Genomic DNA, 20326 nt, shown 5'->3' on the forward strand with positions numbered 1-20326 from the left:
GAAAAATGTAGACTTAGGTTAACTGGACTATTCTAAGACATCAGAGGCCAATATCAACTGCATCATGCAGTCCTTCTGCTTCATTAACTGCTAAGTTTTCAATCGGATCTGGAAGAACATCCAAATCAGATCTCGGATCTGGAACTTACAGAAAAATGGATGTCCCTGAAAGAAAGGACTTGTACTCATACGCCGTGTTTCACAAATTAAAGCACTGTCCCATTAGGATACTAACTAATGTTATAATTTCCTCTGTGGAAAACATGTCTAGGACATTTTACAAGACGCTCATAAATAGATGCATAAATATGAAGAAGAGATTTAGGGACAAGGAAAAGGAAAAAAGCATCTTAATAAATCTGTCCTATTTCAAATAAAATTTTGCAATCAGTTTATTCTCCAAAGAACAAGCAAATCTCTTTTCTCCTAACTTTTAAATTTGTGTCTTGGATGTTGGAATTCTCCATTAGTGAAAAATGTAGCTTCATCTTTATTAAAAATCAACTTCACAATGGTAAAGTCTCTGCCAAACAGATTAACTTCCTTAATCTTTGCTCAGTACTACGATTATTTAATACACATAATCCTCTTCATTACTCACAGTAATGTGGAGGTGTTGGACTGGGTGGACAAAGTCAGAAGTCACACATCAGGTTATAGTCCAACAGCAGGAATTCATCCCTAGGAAAAAGAACCATGGTACAGGGAGGATGAAGCAACCATGGCTGACCAGGGAAGTCAGGGATAGCATAAAACCAAAAGAGAAATGTGGCGAAAGGCAGTGGGAAACCGGAGGACTGGGATGCTTACAAAGACCAACAGAGGGAAACAGAAAAAGAAATAAAGAGGGTAAGCTAGCCAGTAATATAGAGTAAGACTGTAACAGTTTGTTTACACGTATAAAGGGCAAAATAGTAGTGGAGGGATAGTAGTAGGGAACAAGAAAATGACTGAGGAACTGAATAATCAATTTGTGTCAGTCTTCACGGTGGAAGACACATGTAATATCCCAAAAATTCAAATTCAAGAGAGTGAGGGGGCAGAGCTGAGTATGGTCACCATCACCAAGGAGAAGGTGCTAGAAAAACAATGGTCCGAACGTGGATAAATCACATGGACGAGATGGACTATATCCCAGAGTTCGAAGGAAGATAGCTGAAGAAGTAATGAGGTGTTACTAGTGATCTTTCAGGAATCGCTAGAATCAGGGAGAGTCCCAGAGGACTGGAAAAATCACTAACATGATACCCCTGTTTAGGGGCGATAAAAGACGATAAATTTCAGACAAATTAGCCTAATCTCTGTTATGGGTAAGATTTTGGAATCCATTGTGAAGGATAAGATTTCTGAATACTTGGAAGCGTATGATAAAATAGGGCAGAGTCAGCATGGTTTCATCAACAGGTGGTCATGCCTGACAAATCTGCTAGAATTCTTTGAGGAAATAACAAGCAGATTAGACCAAGGAGAGCCTATGGATGTTATCTACCTAGACTTCAAGAAGGCCTTTGACAAGGTGCCTCACGGGAAGCTACCGAGTAAGATAAGGGCCCTTGGAGTCAGAGGCAAGGTGATAGCATTGATAGATGCTTGGCTATCTGGCAGAAAGGCCGGATGAAGGGCTTTTGCCCGAAACATCGATTTTCCTGCTCCTCAGATGCTGCCTGACCTGCTGTGCTTTTTCAGCATCGTGCTAATCTAGATCCTATCTGGCAGAAAGACAGTAGGGATGACCAGGTCCTTCTCAGGATGGCAGCCAGTGACAAGTGGTGTTCTGCAAAGCTCAGTGTTGGGACCACAACTTTTCACTTTTATATATTAATCATCTAGATGAAGGAATTGAGGATATGCTGAATAAATTTGCAGACATTACAAAGATAGGAAGATGGACAGGTAGCATTGAGGTGATGGGGAGACTGCAGATGGATTTGGACAGGTTAAGATAGCAAAGAAGTGACAAACGGAATACAACTTGGGGAAGTGTGAGGTTATGCACTTTGGTAGGAAGAATAGAGAAATAAACTACTGTCTAAATGGGCAAAAAATTTATAACTCAAGTGCAAAGAGATTTGGGAGTTCTAGCCCAGAATTCTCTCTAGGTAAACTTGCAAGTTGAGTCAGTAGTTAGGAAGGCAAATGCAACAATGGCATTTATTTTGAGAGAACTTGAATATAAAAGGAGGAATGTACTACTGAGGCTCAATAAGGCTCTGATCAGACCACATTTGGGGTACTGTGGGCAGCTTTAGTCCCCATAGCTCAGGATGGATGTACTGGCCCTGAATTATGTTCAGAGGAGGTTCACGAGAATGATCCCAGGAATGAAAAGCTTAACATAAGAGGAATGTTTGAGGACTCTGTGTTTATACTCGATGGAGTTTAGAAGGATGAGGGAGGAATCTAATTGAAATATACAGAATACTGAATGGCCTATACAGAATAGATGTTGGGAAGATGCTTCCATTGGTAGGAGACACTGGGGCCCAAAGGCATAGGCTTAGAGTAAAGGGAAGAGCTTTTAGAACAGAGATAAGGAGAAACTTCTTCAGCCAGAGAGTGCTGAATCTATGGAATTTGTTGTTACAGAAGGCTGTGGAGGCCAGGTCATTCAGTATATTTAAAACCGAGATAGAAACATTCTTGAGTATCAAGGGTTAAGGGGAGAAAGCGGGAGTATGGAGTTGAGAAACTTACAAGCCATGATTGAATGGCAGAGCAGACCCGATGGTCTGATTGGCCTAATTTCTGCTCCTATGTCTCATGGTCTAACAGGATTATTTGAAATCACAAGCTTTCGGAGGGCTGCTCCTTCATCAGGTGAAATGGAGGGAAGCACACAGGGATAGAATGAAAAGATGGAGAGATAACTGCAAGATAATTCCAAGAGTAATTAAGAGTGTCAAAAGATGGTACAACTGGTGTGAGTGGAGTGTCAATAACAAGACTTGTTATTCAGCCTGTTGACACGCCACTCACACCACTTGCATTACCTTTTGACACTATTAATTACTCTTGGAATTATTTTGCAATTATCTCTCTACCTATAAATTCTGTGTCTGTACGCTTCCCCATACTTCACCTGATGAAGAAGCAGTCCTCCAAAAGCTTGTGATTTCAGATAAATCTATTGGACTATGAGCTGGTGTTGTGTTACTTCTGATTTTATTCGTTACAAGGGAGGTGATGGCCTAGTGGTATTATCAGTTGACTATTAATCTAGAGATTTCTTCACTCCTGATGAAGGGCTTATGCCCGAAACGTCGAATTTCCTGTTCCTTGGATGCTGCCTGACTTGCTGTGCTTTAACCAGCAACACATTTTCAGCTATTAATCTAGAGACCCAAGTAACATTCTGGGAAGCAAAGTTCAGATAAGACCACAAGACATAGGAATGGAAGTAAGGCCATTCGGCCCATCGAGTCCACTCTGCCATTCAATCATGGCTGATGGGCATTTCAACTCCACTCACCCGCATTCTCCCCGTAGCCCTTAATTCCTTGTGACATCAAGAATTTATCAATCAATTTATCACACCATGACAAATTATTTAATTTGAATTCAAAATAAAAAATCTGGAATTAAAAGCTGAATGACCGTGAATCCACTAATAAGAAAGATGGAAGGAAATCTGCCGTCCTCACCCGGTCGGGCCTCTATATGACCCCAGACTTAAAGGGCCCAGAGGAATGGGCCACAAATGATGACCTCGCCAGAAACACCTCATCACGGAATCTCAAAGGCAATAATACTTCTCCAATGATTAGGTGAACAAAAGTGCACAAATTATGAAACCGGAAAGCCATGTACAATAAGGAAGAGTAATGTGTTAAACATTTTTTATGCAGTTGACGGAAACCTGCAGAACTCCAAAAATGCTATTCACTCATCTCTACAAATGTATTTTTCATTAACGCAAATAGAACAATTTGCATCAATTTCATCATCAAAATGAGGTCGGCCAATTTTCTGAACAACCGAAAGGAGAGTAAATACTGTGCTCCGCCACAGAAACTAAAGCAAATTCCCGAACATTATTACGAGGAGAGGAGACAATGTTTTTAGGCGCGGAAGAACAATTACCCCTGGAGCTACTCCCCCATTATACTTATTATTTAAATTATATGATTACTATGAACCATAACAATTTATAAACACATGGGGCTGATCACTGACATCTGTTAGCAACCTGACCCTGCGGAACTGTATTACCACTGAAGGACAATGTGGCCTGAAAGCGGAGAGACTTCAAGAGATTTAAAAGAGTTAAAATCGGGGATTGTTTCACCTTAATGCAATACATTTCTATTAAAGTGGCCGTTATTATTGTTGTTTTTGTTGCCAATGGGATCAATGAGACCCGAAGATCAACTACCTACCCAATGAGTTTCAAGAGTCTCCGTTGCTCCTGGCGTTCACCCTGCTGCCACATCCGGGCCAACGCAAACCCACTGTGTGTACAGGGCAAAGGGACTACATCACCCAGAATGCTCCGTCCGGCGGCTGCGCAGTGAAGGCTGCGCGAGGACGCCACGCGTCGCCCGACGGGCAATGTGGTTTTTTTTTCCGCCCATTGAGTGACGGCACAAACCGGAAGAGTCTGCCGCGAGGTGAAAGGTTAGGCCGTTGACTAGGACCGGATGTAATAAAAGGGGGAAGCTGGGAGCGACGCGGGAATGAAAGGTTCACCCGAGTGGACAGGTAACGGACGGCGTAAGGGAGGGGAGGATTTGATGGAACTGGAATGCCGCTGGGTGGAGGGAGTTTCAAATCAACCAAATGGCGCCGCTTTAAGCGGTCGCCCGGAATCCGAGCGGAAGTGGAGGAGCCAGAAACTTGGGCCCGAGGCGAAGTCAGTAACTTAGAGCGGCCTTTCCTTTACGCTTGATTCTTCAGGAGTTACTCTCGCAGTGAGAGAGATTTACCCCACTCGGGGATTAATCTCGACCCACCGACGCAGACGAGCCTGTTTCATGGCCGTACAGTAGCCACAGGACAAAGGGAGAAAGGCCCCTTGACCCATCATGTTAATGCCAGTCCTTTGCAATTCGTCCTAAGTTTATCTTTCTTCCCTCTCCGTCTCCCATCCATACAACTACGAAGGCCAGATGTTTTGGAATTTCCTACTGAACACCGCCCCCCCCCCCTCTCTTTGGGTGGTTCTTAAAATCTGCCTCTTTGAGCAATCTTTTTGGTAACCTGTCTCTAAATGGCTGGGTGTTGAATTTTGTCTGATGGCACTGCTGTGAAGCCCTTTCGTGTGCTTTCCCCCTAAACTAAAGGTATGATATAAATCCTTTATATAAAATGTAACTAGCTGTCCAATTAGCGCAATTCTGTAAAGAAAAATGCATTTCAGGCAAAATGGGATAATGCTCAGCATTGCCAGTTGGAATAAGGGAGAACATAGCAGTGTCAAGCAACAATATTATCATGTGCTTAAGTTGTTATCTTTAATCACTTCCTTACTTTTGTAACCTCTGCAAACTGCACTTCACAGCCCATGTTCTTAACAGGCTCTCCTAGTTGCTTAAATGAATTGGTTGAGGGTCTCCCTCCTAAATTTCGTTGTGTTATCACCTCAGCCTCCACAATCTTGGATCCAGCATGGGTCAATGTTTATTCTCATTCTACCTTTGCTACAGCACTTGCAAAACTATTTGTCATTTACTGTATTTGACCTCTGACCATCAACGATGCAACTTTGTGTCCTGTCTCTCGAAGCTTCCCATGAACCCTCCAAATGTATTTTCAATCATTGCTGAGAAATAACAAATTTTAGATTCTCCCCTGCACATCCCCATGCCAACAAATGTCATCCACATCCATAGGTGATAGCTTCACATTGTTTTCTGATTTTTGTTGGTTCATAGGGAGAGGATGGTGTTTGCCCATTTCTTAAACTGAGATAAAGTATGCTAAGCAATGTAATTTGAGGTCAGAATAGTATTGTCCTGTTGGAAAGTAGCTTAATTTGGCCAGTGTGTTTTGTAAGTTGGCTATTACAAAAGTAATGAGTGCAATTAAAAATACTTTGTATTGTCTGTCTTCAATCACTATTTGAAACTAATTGCTAATTTAGCATTACTTTTCAATGTATCTGTTAGTTGTTCTTGTAGTGTCAGAATAGATCTCATTTTTCAGTCAGAAGGTTGTCTAGTTCAAGTTGCACACCACAGGCTTGAGCACTTGATCTAGGCTGACACCAGTGCAATACTTAGTCTGATTTCTCATCTTTCAGATGAGACATTAAACTAAAGCCCCATTTACCATTGGATGGACATCAGAAATCAAATAACATGATTCAAAGAAATACTAGCATTTCTCACTGGGGTGCTGAAAAATACTTATTCCCCAACCAGTATCTCTTTTAAAAAGTTAATTTCACCATTTATCTCCTTGTCATGTTGGGGACCTTGCTGTTCCATGTTTCCTATGTTACAACGCAGACCACATTTCAAAAGTACTTAAGCACTTCGGGAAGTGTTGAGACTGTGATAAAGTTTTGCTTTCTTTTAGTGACATATGGGGACTGAAAATGAATCTCTTCCACTGGAAAATGCTTCTATTCTATCTGAAAGCTCCTCACAAGAGGGACATCGACTCTGGATTGGCAATCTTGATTCCAGGTTAACTGAGTAAGTGCTGTAATTGTTGCTTTTTATTTTCCAATTGTATTCAGACTCGATGATGACACTGCTATTTATAAACATTATTCTAAACAGCAAAGTACTTCATATTTCTGTTGCATGTTTAAATAAATTCAGTCCTATATTATGCCTGACTCCTGTGGAGTAGCATTAAAATAATTTAAATGTGACATTCAAGCATGTTATACCATGATGGGGAGCAATCAATTATTAATTTAAAATTATTAATGCATTTAAATTTATTTTTGTATCATCAGAAAACTTGGCAACAATGCCTTCAGTTCCCTCAGCCAGACTGTTAATATATTATGTGAATAGTTGTGGTCTCATGTTGAGCTCTGTGAAACTCCGTTAGTCACTGCCTACCATCCTGAGAGAGATCCCTTTATCCCCTCTCTCTGTGCCTTCTGCCAGTCAGCCAATCGTCTATCCATGCCAGTACTGTACCCCAACTTCATGGGGTCTTATCTTATTTAGCATTCTCCATAGAATCACAGAGACGTACAACACGGAAATAGACCCTTCGGTCAAACTCGGCCATGCCGACCGGATAACCCAACCCAATCTAGTCCCACCTGCAGCACCCGACCCATATCCCTCCAAACCGTTCCTATTCATATACTCATCCAGATGCCTTTTAAATGTTGCAATCATACTAGCCTCCACCAATTCCTCTGGCAGCTCGTTCCATATACGTACCACCCTCAGCGTGAAAAAGTTGCCCCTTAGGTCTTTTTTTATATCTTTCCCCTCTCACCCTAAACCTATGTCCTCTAGTTCTGGACTCCCCCATCCCAGGGAAAAGGCTTTGTCTGTTTATCCTATCCATGCCCCTCATAATTTTATAAACCTCTCTAAGGTCACCCCTTAGCCCCCGACACTCCAGGGAAAACAGCTCTAATCTATTCGCCCTCTCCCTTTAGCTCAGATCCTCCAACCCTGACAACATCCTTGTAAATCTTTTCTGAACCCTTTCACAGGTTTCACAGCATCATTCCGATAGGTAAGAGACAAGAATTTCACGCAATATTCCAACAGTGGCCTAACCAATGTCCTGTTCAGCTGCAACATGACCTCACAATTCCTGTACTCAATACCCTGTCCAATAAAGGAAAGCATACCAAACCCCTCCTCCACTATCCTATCTATCTGTGACTCCACTTTCAAGGAGCTATTAACCTGCACTCCAAGGTCTTTGTTCAGCATCACTTCCTAGGACCTTACCATTAAGTGTATAAGCCCTGCTAAGATTGCTTTCCCAAAATGCAGCACCTCACATTTATCTAAATTAAACTCCATCTATCGCTTCTTAGCCCATTGGCCCATCTGGTCCAGATCCCGTTGTAATCTGAGGTGGACTTCTTCGCTGTCCACAACACCTCCAATTTTGGTGTCCACTGCAAACTTACTAACTATACCTCTTATGTTCACTTCGAAATTATTTTTTTAAATGATGAAAAATAGTGCCACCGATCCTTGTGGCATGTCATTGGTCACAGGCCTCCAGACTGTAAAACAGCCCTCCACCACCACCCTCTGTCTTCTAACTTAGAGCCAGTTCTGTATCCAAATGGAAAGTTCTACCTGTTTTACATGAATGTTAACCTTGCTCACCAGTCTCCCATGGGGAATCTTGTCGAACGCCTTACTGAAGTCCATATAGATCACAACTACCACCCTGCCCTCATCAATTCTTCGTTACTTCATTGAAGCACTTTAAGAACCTTCTGGAAATCCAGATAGATTACATCATTTATTCCCAAGATTTTGTACCTAAGATAGTGAATTGGCCATGCTAAATTGCCCATAGTGTTCAGGGATATGTAAGTTAGGTGCATTAGTCAAGGGAAATGTTGAGCAATATGGTAGAGGAATGAGTCTGGATGGGTTACTCATCAGAGGGTTGATGTGGACGTTTTGGGCCAAATGGCCTGTTTCCACCCTGTTGTTGTTCTGTGATTCAGTCTGCATATTTTCAATCATATATTGAATAGCCTATAAAGCAAGCTAAACCTATTGCACTAATATATGTGCAGCATTGTGCCAGAACCAGTAACAACCTGATATTTCAACTTGTGGGTTCCTGCTTGATGTGCCAAACCTAAAGTAGTTTAAAAATACTTGTGGTGTTTTAAGATGCTTGCATATTAACTTATAAAGAATATATTTTTCCTGTACCATATGCATAGTATATTTCATAGAGCACAGAAATTGGCCACTTGGCCCAGTGAGCATACCCCTCTCATTCTGACTGCCACATCCCAACCTTTCAGCGTATTTTTCTAATCCTTTTTTATGCACTAGTCTAGATTCCCTTTTCAAAAAATCTAAACCACATACATCAACCATTCCCTGTTTTCGTGCTTCACATTCTAATCAGCATGAAAATATTTTTCCTCATTGGATTTATTGTTCGCTATCTTGTATGCGTGACTCTAGTTTTAAATTCTGCCGTAAATGGAAATATTTCCTTCTTTTTGCTATCCAATCACCTTTTTAATTTTAAATAAGAGGTCTAGAGAATGTTAACTTTTTTTAATTCAATCATTTCTCTGGTCTAGTATTATCCCTGTGTTGCAATTTCTTTTCGTTTAATAGTTTGACTACAATTGTATACAGTTCTCAAGCATAGCACCACCAGAGTCACCTGCAGTTTAACATAACTCTGTTACTTGTCAATTGTCTTTTTTCGGTATTTCTTTGCAGATGAAGGTTTTAGGATATTGTACTCATTGGTTATTGGCCTAGCAGAGGTTAGTCAGACCTGTCTATGATCATTCTCCAAGAATGTGTGCAACTGAAGATTGTTGCTGAGAACAATTGTAGCTATCCTTCCTCTGTGTCATGCTGGCTCTTCACTCACTCTCAAAGTATGTGCAACATTTCAGATGTAGTATCACCAGGCATCATAACCAGGCAGGGTCTAGATTAGAATGGTGCTGGAAAAGCACAGCAGTTCAGTCAGCATCCGAGGAGCAGTAAACGTTGATTTTACTGGTTTCCAGCATCTGCAGTCATTACTTTTACCGTCATAACCAGACAGTGAGCAATGTGGTGCACAAATTGGAATTTCTGCAGTAAGGGAGCCTTGAAATGTTTGCATGGGGCCAATCTGTTCAATTTGTCAATGGTCACCTCTCCATATGACATGATCTTGGGTGGGCATCTATTGTCCATCTGAGTGTGACCCACCCAACACAAGTTGTCTTCACAGAAGAGTGGTTTCTATGCTGGGGATGTTGGTGATTTCCAGGACTTGAAAAGTTTGTGATGCGGTCCTGCTAAATCATCTTAAGATCACCGTGGAGGTGGCACTGATGGAAGCGGTCCAAATGTCAGGCATGAAAGCAGTACAGCACCCATGATACTAGCCTATACAGAAGGATGATGAGGATTATGGCTTTGTATGCTTTGAGTTTGGTTTGTGCTGCAAGACTGTATTCCATTCTCCTCTTTGGAGTCTGCCAAATGTGCTACGTGCTTTAGGTAGCCTATTACCCACTTCCTGGTCAGTGGGCATATCAAATAAGATGAGGCTTCCTGAAAGCATGAATTACTTAACAACAATCAGGTCAGCTCTCCAGAGAGATGAGTAGGGTGCATATCCATGAGAAATAAATACATGTCATGAAAGCTAGAGTATCACCGATGACTAAGGATATTGGTGAGAAAATGATAACATAGTAGAAAAAGGAGGCATATGATCGATACTGCAGTAATAACATTAGAAATCAGGAAGAGTATTTCAAATGCAGGCGTGATGCTAAGACTGAAATTACTAATGCTAAGAGGAAGCATGAAATAAGGATAGCAGGTTGTGCTGAAACAAACAGTAAAATGTTATTCAAAAATTTAACAGTATATAAGGTTGGAGTAAGACCTTTAAGGAACAAGCAGGATAAGCTGCTCATTGAAGCAATGGGTATAGATGGTGTGCGAAATGCACCCTTGGTTAGTTTTTACTAAAATAGAAAATGGCCTAGGTGTTGAGCAACTGAGCAGTACAGTAACAGGTCAAGAGGGGTTAAAAAGGCTGATTCTATTTCATGTAGAGAAGTCACCAGGTCCGATTTGGATACATCTTTAGATTGCTAAGAGACAAAAGAGAACAAATTGCAGAGCCACTGACAAATTTTCCAAAAGGGACCTAAAGGGCAACCTTTTCCAAGTGGATGTAACGTGTATGGAATGATTGCCAGAGGAAGTGTGGAGGCTGATATAATTACATTTAAAAGGCATTTGAATGGGTATATGAATAGGAAGATTTTAGATGGATATGGACAAAATGCTGGATTATTTCGGATATTTGGTTGGCATGAATGATGTGCTTCTGTGCCCTATCACTGATTCAATGACCCTGTCTGTCACTTATGAAGTCTGATTAGGCCAAGTGAATAATTGAGGGTCATTGAATGTTTTGAGTTCACTGTTTTGTGAATCCAGCGATAGCTTGATTTGGTTTGGCTTGCTATTGCTGTCATAACATAGTTGGGGGTTCAGGGCTAGAATCTTGGAATGCAGACAATGTAGGTTTGGAATTGAGTTACAAATTTTTGTGCTTTGACAGCTACTAATATTGCCCTTTGTTTCTCTAAGAACAATCCAGGAGTGATTTCAACGTTACTTTGCTCTCATTGAAGAGTGGTAGGCTGTCTTTTTCTCAAAGTGTAAAAGTTCGTGTCCCACTTCCAAATCAGCAAATTTTCTAATGTATTATTCACTCGGCCCACTTTCTGTCGTTTATAATCAATAAACTTTGAAACATTCCTCAGTTAAAACCATTGATGACTTACATTGGTCCCAGTACCTCCCCCTCTACTCTACCTTCATCTAATCTGAAAAACTATATTTTAGCCTAGCTGTTTACTTTGATTACTTAACTCAGTTGTTATTCATTGAGCTGTAGTTTTGACTCGATCTTGATCATACTATACTTTAGTAATCATTGTCATCAGCCTACTGTTTGGTGCCACATTGTTGGCCATTTGAAGTTCCATATATACAATTTGACTTCATAGTTTGTTAAATGATTTTTAATATTTGCTGAACCTCTTTAAAATGTTCCAAAATATTTGTTAAGCATACAAGTTGAAGTTGGTTGGTCTGCTGAGCTGGTTAATTTTCTTGCAAACATTGTCTTCCTCTTGGGTGACATCATCAGTGCTGTGTGGCTTCTGGATGAAGAATTGTCATTGTGACCTGCCCTGAATTTGTACGGTTCTGTCTGTTGTGATGGGTGGTTCTATTTCTGGTTTTGTACGGTATGATCTGTTGGGGTCTGTTTCAAAGTGTTATTTATGGAACCAGACGATGAATGCCAAGCTTGCAGAAATTCCCAAGCTTGTCTTTTTGCCTGTCCCAGTATCATAACATTGTCCCAGTTCAATTGGTGTCCTTCATTATCAGTTTGTATTTGAGGAAGGATTGGTCGTGTCGTTTTGTGGCAAGCTGATGCTCGTGTATTCTGGTGGTGAGTTTCCTGTCCGGTTGATCCACGTAATGTTTCTCACGTTTGCCGCATAGTATTTTATATATCACATTCGTCCTGCATATTATGGGTAGGGGGTCTTTTGTCAGAGATAGTAGCTGGCAAAGTATGGCTGTTGGTTTGTACTGTCATTATTCCCAGAGGATGTAGAAGTCTTGTTCGTTCTAAGATGTTTCTAATGTAGTATAGGGTAGTCGGTGTTTGGGGTCAGTGTTTTCTTGGTGGTGTTTGTATGCCAGACATCAGCAGATGAAACTGGTAGGGTATCCATTTGACCCCATGTGCGGGGTCGCAGCGTGCGTGCACGCTGTGTTGTGTGCCTTTCAAACAACTGGCGGCGTTGCCATGGATCCGAGCGGCGTTCTTGTTATGGTAGAAGGGAGAAAGGCAGAATGAGGGAATGCTGCAAAGTTGTGGCATTATAAGTGGTAGAATGTCCTCGCGTCTTTACAAATGTCTGCGTGAAACTGGACTGGAGCAGTATTAAACTCACTTCACAGCAATGGATTTTCTGAAATCGCAAGATCTAGTTAAGCTGACCATGAATGTTTGCTCTGTGCTGGGAATGCATAGCATGTGTGATCAAAAGCGTTTATTCCAACTCATTCAAATTATAAAAGCTGTACAAAATGAGGACCACGATGCCAGTGCAAGTACTGACTTTTCCCAGCCAGACTCACTTAATGTCTTTTGTGGAGAGAACTAAACCTGGCCCTCGGCGTCAGTTGAACTTTGAGTACATACCTAATCATAAAAGGGACAATATCAGTCAGGTTTCTGAAACCAGTAGCTATCCTCAGCTATCATCTGAAAATCATCTTCAGGATACTCCTTCAGGATTGTCGAAACCTCCTTCACCAGTTGACCAGCTACCTGTCAATTTATGTCTGAAGGATATGCACTCTCTCTTCCTGAGAAGGAAGCTGATTGCTCAACAATCCAAAATACAAAAATGATTTTTCATGTTTCAGGATATAATTATGGGCTACCACATGCTGTCTTGAGGCCTGTGAACCCTGGGTAAGAACAGGCATGGATTGAGGTTGAAAAAAATCCACATTTGTGTTCAAAAGCGATCTTGGAGTACGAGAAGTGCGATGTGGAGAAATTGATGTTGCAAAAGTGGCAGAAAATACATCTGTCCTTTTTCATGAGAAAAAGGAAGCAGTTGATTTGAAGCAGTATGTCCAACAATGGAATGGCAACGTGCTTTGCATACAGACAGACTGGAGCTGGAAAAACGTATACTCTGATTCGGACTGATCAAAATCCAGGGCTTGCTGCTGAGGTCATCTTCACACAATTGCAGACATCCGAGCGAGACAGACCTCTTTTCATCTGGATAAGCTTCTATGAGATATACTCTGGCCAACTATATGACTTGCTGAATAGGTGGAAAAGATTGTTTGCCAGGCAAGATGGCAACCACACAGTACAAATTGTGGGATTGCGTGAAATTCAAGTGAATGCAGTGCAAACCTTGTTAGAGGTGATTTCTTGGGGCAGTAAAACACGGACGACTGGTGCTTCTGGGATAAATACAGATTCCTCACGTTCACGTGCTATTATTCAAGTCCAGCTTAAAAACCTAAATTATACAATTGGAAGGATTTCTTTCGTTGACCTAGCTGGGAGTGAGAGAGCTGCTGATGCCAGGGATTCTGACAAACTAAAATAGAAGGAGCTGAAATAAATCAAAGTCTCTTGGCCCTAAAAGAATGTATTCGAGCTTTGGACCAGGAACATCCTCTCACACCCTTTTGGCAAAGCAAGCTTCCACTGATATTGAAAGACTCATTTATTGGGAATTCTAAAACCTGTATGATTGCTAATATTTCACCTAGCCATGTAGCTACAGAATACACATACTGAGCACTTTACGCTATGCAGATAGGGTAAAAGAACTAAAGAGAGGAACCAAAACATCCAGCACAATACATAGTGGATGTCAAGGAGCTAGAAGCCCATCTCCGAAACGTATTAAGGAAACACCCTGTACAACATGGAGAAAAAAATCAAAACAGAAAAATATGAAATTGAAAATCGACTAAAAACACAATACAGCCAAAATCAACATCAGTTTTTCATTCACCTAATGTTCTGTGTTCCACATCAAAAATAGCAAATAAAGATGTGCTTTTGCAGACCCCCTCGAAAGGCATGTGGTGAAGTCACATACACCCAATAAGGAAATCCTTAAGAAAGGTTCGTTAAGTATCAAAAAATGTTCAAAGGATAAGGGTTCAACTGATAAGAGCTGTAGGACTAAAGAGCGTTTTCTGACTAACCCCAAACCTGGAACATCCAAGATAATTCAACATGGGCAAAGGAAAGATTTAATTTCAGAAAACCAGTCTAGTGTAACTAAAAATGTGAAAGTTCAAGCTGTTTATCCCATTCAGAAAGAAATCATTTCAAAAACTAGATTTCACTGTACTGAACAGGTAATAAATAACTGTTCGTCCAATAAAAAAAATAGTTCTGAGAATTTTGAAAATGTCTCAAGACTCCACAGTCACCTGTCAATATGCACCTCCTGCAAAAGGGACGGGAAAGACATTTGCATCTTTATCATCAACTTCAACAATCACCGTTAATACAAAAGAAGCTTGGTTATCAACTGATAAAGGAACTTCTCAGGCAATTCTATCAACCTAAAATTAGAATGGATGATGAGGAAATTAAATATATTTTGTCATTGCAGTGTGCGGTCCAAAGGTCAGATGAATGTAGTAGTAATTGTGATTCTTCTTACGATCAATGGTTGAATGATAGAGAAAATCAGACTGATCATAGTATTCAATCGGCCTTCTGAGAAGCATCAAAAGGAGAACTAAGTGGAAGAAATAAAGTTCAAGAATTTTTTATTTTCTCAGACACAACATATTAGTCTAAGGGCAGAAGTCAACAATAAAATTCCATCACTGTGGAATACAAGTGAAGATTGCACAGTTGCCCATTCATCAGGAGCTAACTGCAAACAGCATATTCACCAAACAGTATTGGTCAAGAGCACTTAAGTCGTTTATCAACTGACTCCAAAAATACTCCTCAGAATAAAAATTAACATCTTTCAAATTATCAATAATTCTTTGCCAATGCCTGACAAGTAGGTTAGACCAGGGAAACCCAGTGGATGTGGTCTATCTAGACTTCCAAAAGACCTTTTGATAAGGTGCCACACGGGAGGCTGCTGAGCAAGGTGAGGGCCCATGGTGTTCTAGGTGAACTACTGGCTTGGATTGAGGATTGGCTGCCTGACAGAAGACAGAGTTGGGATAAGAGGTTCTTTTTCGGAATGGCAGCCGGTGACCAGCGGTGTCCCACAGTGTTCGGTGTTGGGGCCGCAGCTGTTCACGGTATATATTAATGGTCTGGATGAAGGGACTCGGGGCATTCTAGCAAAGTTTGCCAATGATACGAAAATAGTTGGACAGGCAGGTAGTATTGAGGTGGTGGTGAGGCTGCAGAAGGATCTAGACAGTTTGGGAGAGTGGTCCAGGAAATGGCTGAAGTTCAATGTGAGCAAATGCGAGGTCTTGCACTTTGGAAAAAAGAATACAAGCATGGATTACTTTCTAAACGGTGAGAACATTCATAAAGCCAAAGTACAAAGGGATCTGGGAGTGCTCGTCGAGGATTCTCTAAAGGTAAACATGCAGGTTGAATCTGTCTTTAAGAAAGCGAATGCAATGTTGTCTCTTATCTCAAGAGGGTTGGAATATAAAAGCAGCGATGTGCTACTGAGACTTTATAAAACTCCGGTTAGGCCCCATTTGGAGTACTGTGTTCAGTTTTGGTCCCCACACCTCAGGAAGGACATACTGGCACAGGAGCATGTCCAGCGGAGATTCACACAGATGATCCCTGGAATGGTAGGTCTAACATACAAGGAACGGCTGAGGATCCCGGGATTGTACTCATTGGAGTTTAGAAGGTTAAGGGGAGATCTAATTGAAACTTACAAGATAATACATGGCTTGGAAAAGGTGGACACTAAGAAATTGTTTCCGTTAGACAAGGAGACTAGGACCTGTGGGCACAGCCTTTGAATTAGAGGGGATCAATTCAGAACAGAAATGCGGAGACATTTCTTCAGCAGAGTGGTGGGCCTGTGGAGTTCATTGCCACGGAGTGCAGTGGAGGCCGGGACGCTAAATGTCTTCAAGGCAGAGATTGATCATTCCTTGTGACATCAAGAATTTAAGGGCCACATGGTGAATGCAGGTAAGTGGAGTTGAATTGCCCATCAACCATGATTAAATGGCGGAGTGGACTCGATGGGCGGAATGGCCTTACTTCCACTCCTATGTCTTATGGTCTTATGTTACAGCATTGTTCACGTCTAGCAATATAACACTAGCAAAGGAAACACTAACTGCACTTCTGAACAAACGGGCAACACAGACTGACAACGAAACTATCAGCAAAGATAATATTCTGAAAAAACTAGACCTAGTCTTTGCCACCCACTTTGTCTTTAATGACCAGGTGTATGAACAAATCATAGACTTGCCCATCTCTAGGCTCATTCCTGAAGCAGTAATGCAAAACCTAGAAAGCACAGCTCTTCCCCCAGATCCAGCCCAAACTATTAATCAGATATATAGACGATACCTTTGTTATTATTAAACGGTCCAAGTTGGAAACTACACATACCTCCTCAACAGCACATTCATTGGGATCAAGTTGACCAGCGAAGAGAACAACCAACTCCTGTTTTAGACATTCTAAAACATACACTTTCCTTACTAAAGTGTATAGAAAGTCTGCACATACAGACGAGAACCTCAGTTACAACATTAACCATCTCAAAATCCAGTGTTATGTCAAGGCCCTGTGTTAATGAGGTGTAATACTGCAATACCCCAAACTTGGCAAAGAAGAGCAACACCTATACAAATCTTTGCCAATAATGGGTGCCCTATCAGCTTCATCTGCCAATGCCTGGCAAACTAAGGAAGACACTGCCCCAAATACCCTACCCTATGCTAAAAATGTCTCAGAATGAACGATGAGACTTCTACATCCTCTGGGAATAATAACTGCACAACCAACAGCCACACTTTGTCAGCTACTATCCAGGACATAAGATCCCATACCCGCAACATGCAGGGCAAATGTGATTATTAAAGTACTATGTGGCAAACGTGAGAAACATGACATGGGTAAAACAGACTGGAAACGCTCCTCCAGAATACATGAGCAGCAGCTTTCAACAAAGCAATATGACCAGTCTTTCCTCATATCAATGCACACTGACAGTGAAGGACACCAATTTAATTGGAACAACCTTACCATACCAGGACAGACGACAAAAAGATGAGCTCAGGAATTTCTGGAGGCCTGATATTTATCCCCTGGCTCCATAAACAAACACATTGAAATAGACCCCATCTAAGAACCACCACAGTACAAAACCAGTTGAACAAGTTGGAACTACCTGCTACAGCAGACATAACCATGTAAATTCAGGGCAGATCACAACAACAGCACTTCATCTGGAGACTATATGGATTAGATTAGATTAGATTACTTAGTGTGGAAACAGGCCCTTCGGCCCAACAAGTCCACACCAACCCGCCGAAGCGCAACCCACCCATACCCCTACATTTACCCCTTACCTAACACTACGGGCAATTTAGCATGGCCAATTCACCTGACTTGCACATCTTTGGATTGTCGAAGGAAACCGGAGCACCTGGAGGAAACCCACGCAGACACAGGGAGAACGTGCAAACGCCACACAGTCAGTCGCCTGAGTCGGGAATTGAACCCGGGTCTCAGGTGTTGTGAGGCAGCAGTGAAGATAGCACTGAAGATGTCAGGAGGGAGACAACACATTTGCAAGAAAATCAACCAGCTTGGCAAACCAACCAACAACTTCAACCATAACTCGAGCTACAAATCTTCACAAACCTTAAAAGCATAAAAGTGCTTTCTAGGATGATTTTTATTTCTCTGCAATGCATTTAGAAGTCTGGCCCAGATATTCTGAGGGTGGCACACTCAGTTAGGTTGTGACTTCACTCATTTTATCTTTACGTTCACATAAGTTCCACGTTTGTAGCTGGGAATTTTTATCCCAGCCACTTAGAAATCTTGAGCAATTACAAAATCAGCAGTTTCCGTAATCGCGGAGCATCATTTGGTGAAGTCAAGCCACACTCCCTTATGCAGCAGTCAGTTGCCATGATCTGTGATGTAAAATGTCCAGCAGCACAGCCAGACACTTTAACGGCCACTGAAAGGGTAAGAAAAGTGTTAGTGTGGCTAAAATGGTGGTGTGTCAGGTAAGTAATAGTGCATAGGGTAGGTTGGGCAGTGGTGGGTGTGGCAGGGCCAGCAGAAAGTCCAGGAGGATTTAATGATCAGTGGTGGAGAAAGGAGGGTGAGTTTGCCTGAGTGAGGTGGGTGTTTGGGCTGATAGGCAACAGGTTTGTAGAGCAACGTTGGGTCTTGTGGTCTGGAATAATGCTGGCTCGAGGGTCTATAGAGCTGGGGACAATGTAGTTGGGGAATGGGAGTTAGTTGGCAGAGTTGAGGGGGTCACTTTAAAAGTTACCCAGGAGGCAGACTAGGTGTTTAATTTTAAAAAATGCATTTTGATTTAGTTTTTAAATTTTCCTGGGTAATATTAACTTGATGGAAGTGGAAGCCTCAATTCTATAGTGTTTTCTCAAAGGGCTGAACAAAGGGAAATTACCCATTGGAATTCTCAATTTCCCAGGCAAAATTCCCACAGTCAGCTGTGTCTGGCATTCTCCAGAATCTGGGCTAGAACTTCAGTCTGCACAACAGCAACTATCTGGCCATCAATTTATCCAGGCCAGTGTTTCTACTGGTGAGTATTCAAACAGTACGAATGCTGTTTGGTCTTACGGAAGCAGGTTACAGGAATATACAAGTTGTGTGTGGATGTTAAGAATATTGTCTGAGTGCAGGATATCAAGACGAAATACATCTCCGCTCATGCACTTTTCATTGCAATCAAGCTGCAAGCGGTTGTCTGAGGATAGCACATCACAATATTCCTATAGTGAATTCAGTGCTATAGTAACAAATAAAAATCTGTTTAACATTACTGGTTATATTCTGGCTGTTGTCATAATTAAGACATTGAAGATAATTGTCCAACTTATTTTAATACGCAATAGTAGCAGGATGTTTGCTTTTTCTGATTGGGGTATTAGATGGCGCTGCAACCTCCTTCAAATACAAGCATCTTGAGGGTTTTATTTGATGGTGGTTGACAGCCCTATTTCAGTGAGAGGTATATAGAGGAACCTCAATTATCCGAAGGACACGGGCGGGGGAGTATTCCGTTCAGTTAATCAAATTATGGATAATCAAATACCAGATAACAGTTTAGCCAAGCAGCGGGACATGGTGATCATGCCAGATAATCCAAAATTCAGATAATTGGATGCCAGATAATCGAGGTTCCTCTGTACAGGTTTAAATTCCCATGTCTTTGTTACTTAAATCACTTCTAATTTGATTTAAATCACCAGTGAGAGGGATCAGAAGATTCTGAACAGTCAGCGATAAAACACACTTTATCATTAATATTCAAAGGCAATATACTGTCCAATTTATATTGGATTTAATTTCTGTGTAATGTTTCATTGCTGTTAACCTGCCTTTTTCATTTGTTTAAAAACAAAGCATTTGAGAATTTTATCTTCTAAGCTACTATCTAATATTCTAATCCTTAGAAAATTAAATCATGTGAGGATGTGATGTTATCAGTAAGCTGGGAAACTGTCCCCACAGCATTTCTGTTTGCCTTCAGAATTGAATTGCTCAACTATTAAGCCAGCAAAGGGGTGAGTGCTTAACTGCAGTTGTAGCCTGCTGAACCTGAAAAATATTCTGGTGCTTTTTTAAAAAAAGTGAGAAACAGAAGTTGTATTTTCATTAGGTAAGTTGTGCAAATTTTGATTCAGCTCTGCAGGCTCAATGTTTGCTGTTGGAATTTGGAAACCGTTCTAAAACAGAGTTGCAATGGTCTTTAGAATTTTGAGGTAGATCTGATCATACTATAATAATAGTATCAGTCGTTGTGGTTAAAGCAAACTGTGTGGTTAATGGATTACTTAATTATTTTGTATCTCTCTCCACCTTCTTAATAAATCTGTATTACAAATGTTTGTTTTCCTACAGATGTTTAGTAGAGTTGTCATTATCA

The 20326-nt window shown here is 41.2% G+C and overlaps 2 protein-coding genes and 1 pseudogene across 2 annotated transcripts in view; 2 read left to right on the forward strand and 1 right to left on the reverse strand.

Moving 5' to 3' along the window:
- mrrf (mitochondrial ribosome recycling factor) overlaps nt 1-4461 on the reverse strand; it is a 51649-nt gene extending 47188 nt beyond the window's left edge. The window contains exon 1 of the mRNA XM_060841058.1: nt 4377-4461. The gene's annotated coding sequence lies outside the window, so the exon portion shown is untranslated. The remainder of the gene's footprint in view (nt 1-4376) is intronic.
- A 129-nt stretch (nt 4462-4590) lies between these two features.
- rbm18 (RNA binding motif protein 18) overlaps nt 4591-20326 on the forward strand; it is a 37698-nt gene continuing 21962 nt past the window's right edge. The window contains exons 1-2 of the mRNA XM_060841059.1: nt 4591-4698; nt 6517-6635. Coding sequence (XP_060697042.1) covers nt 6523-6635 — 113 coding nt within the window. The 5' untranslated portion in view covers nt 4591-4698; nt 6517-6522. The remainder of the gene's footprint in view (nt 4699-6516; nt 6636-20326) is intronic.
- Nucleotides 12638-14950, forward strand: LOC132826002 (kinesin-like protein KIF24; annotated as a pseudogene).

Source organism: Hemiscyllium ocellatum, chromosome 21, assembly GCF_020745735.1.
Source record: "Hemiscyllium ocellatum isolate sHemOce1 chromosome 21, sHemOce1.pat.X.cur, whole genome shotgun sequence".
In the NCBI taxonomy this organism is placed as follows: Eukaryota; Metazoa; Chordata; class Chondrichthyes; order Orectolobiformes; family Hemiscylliidae; genus Hemiscyllium; species Hemiscyllium ocellatum.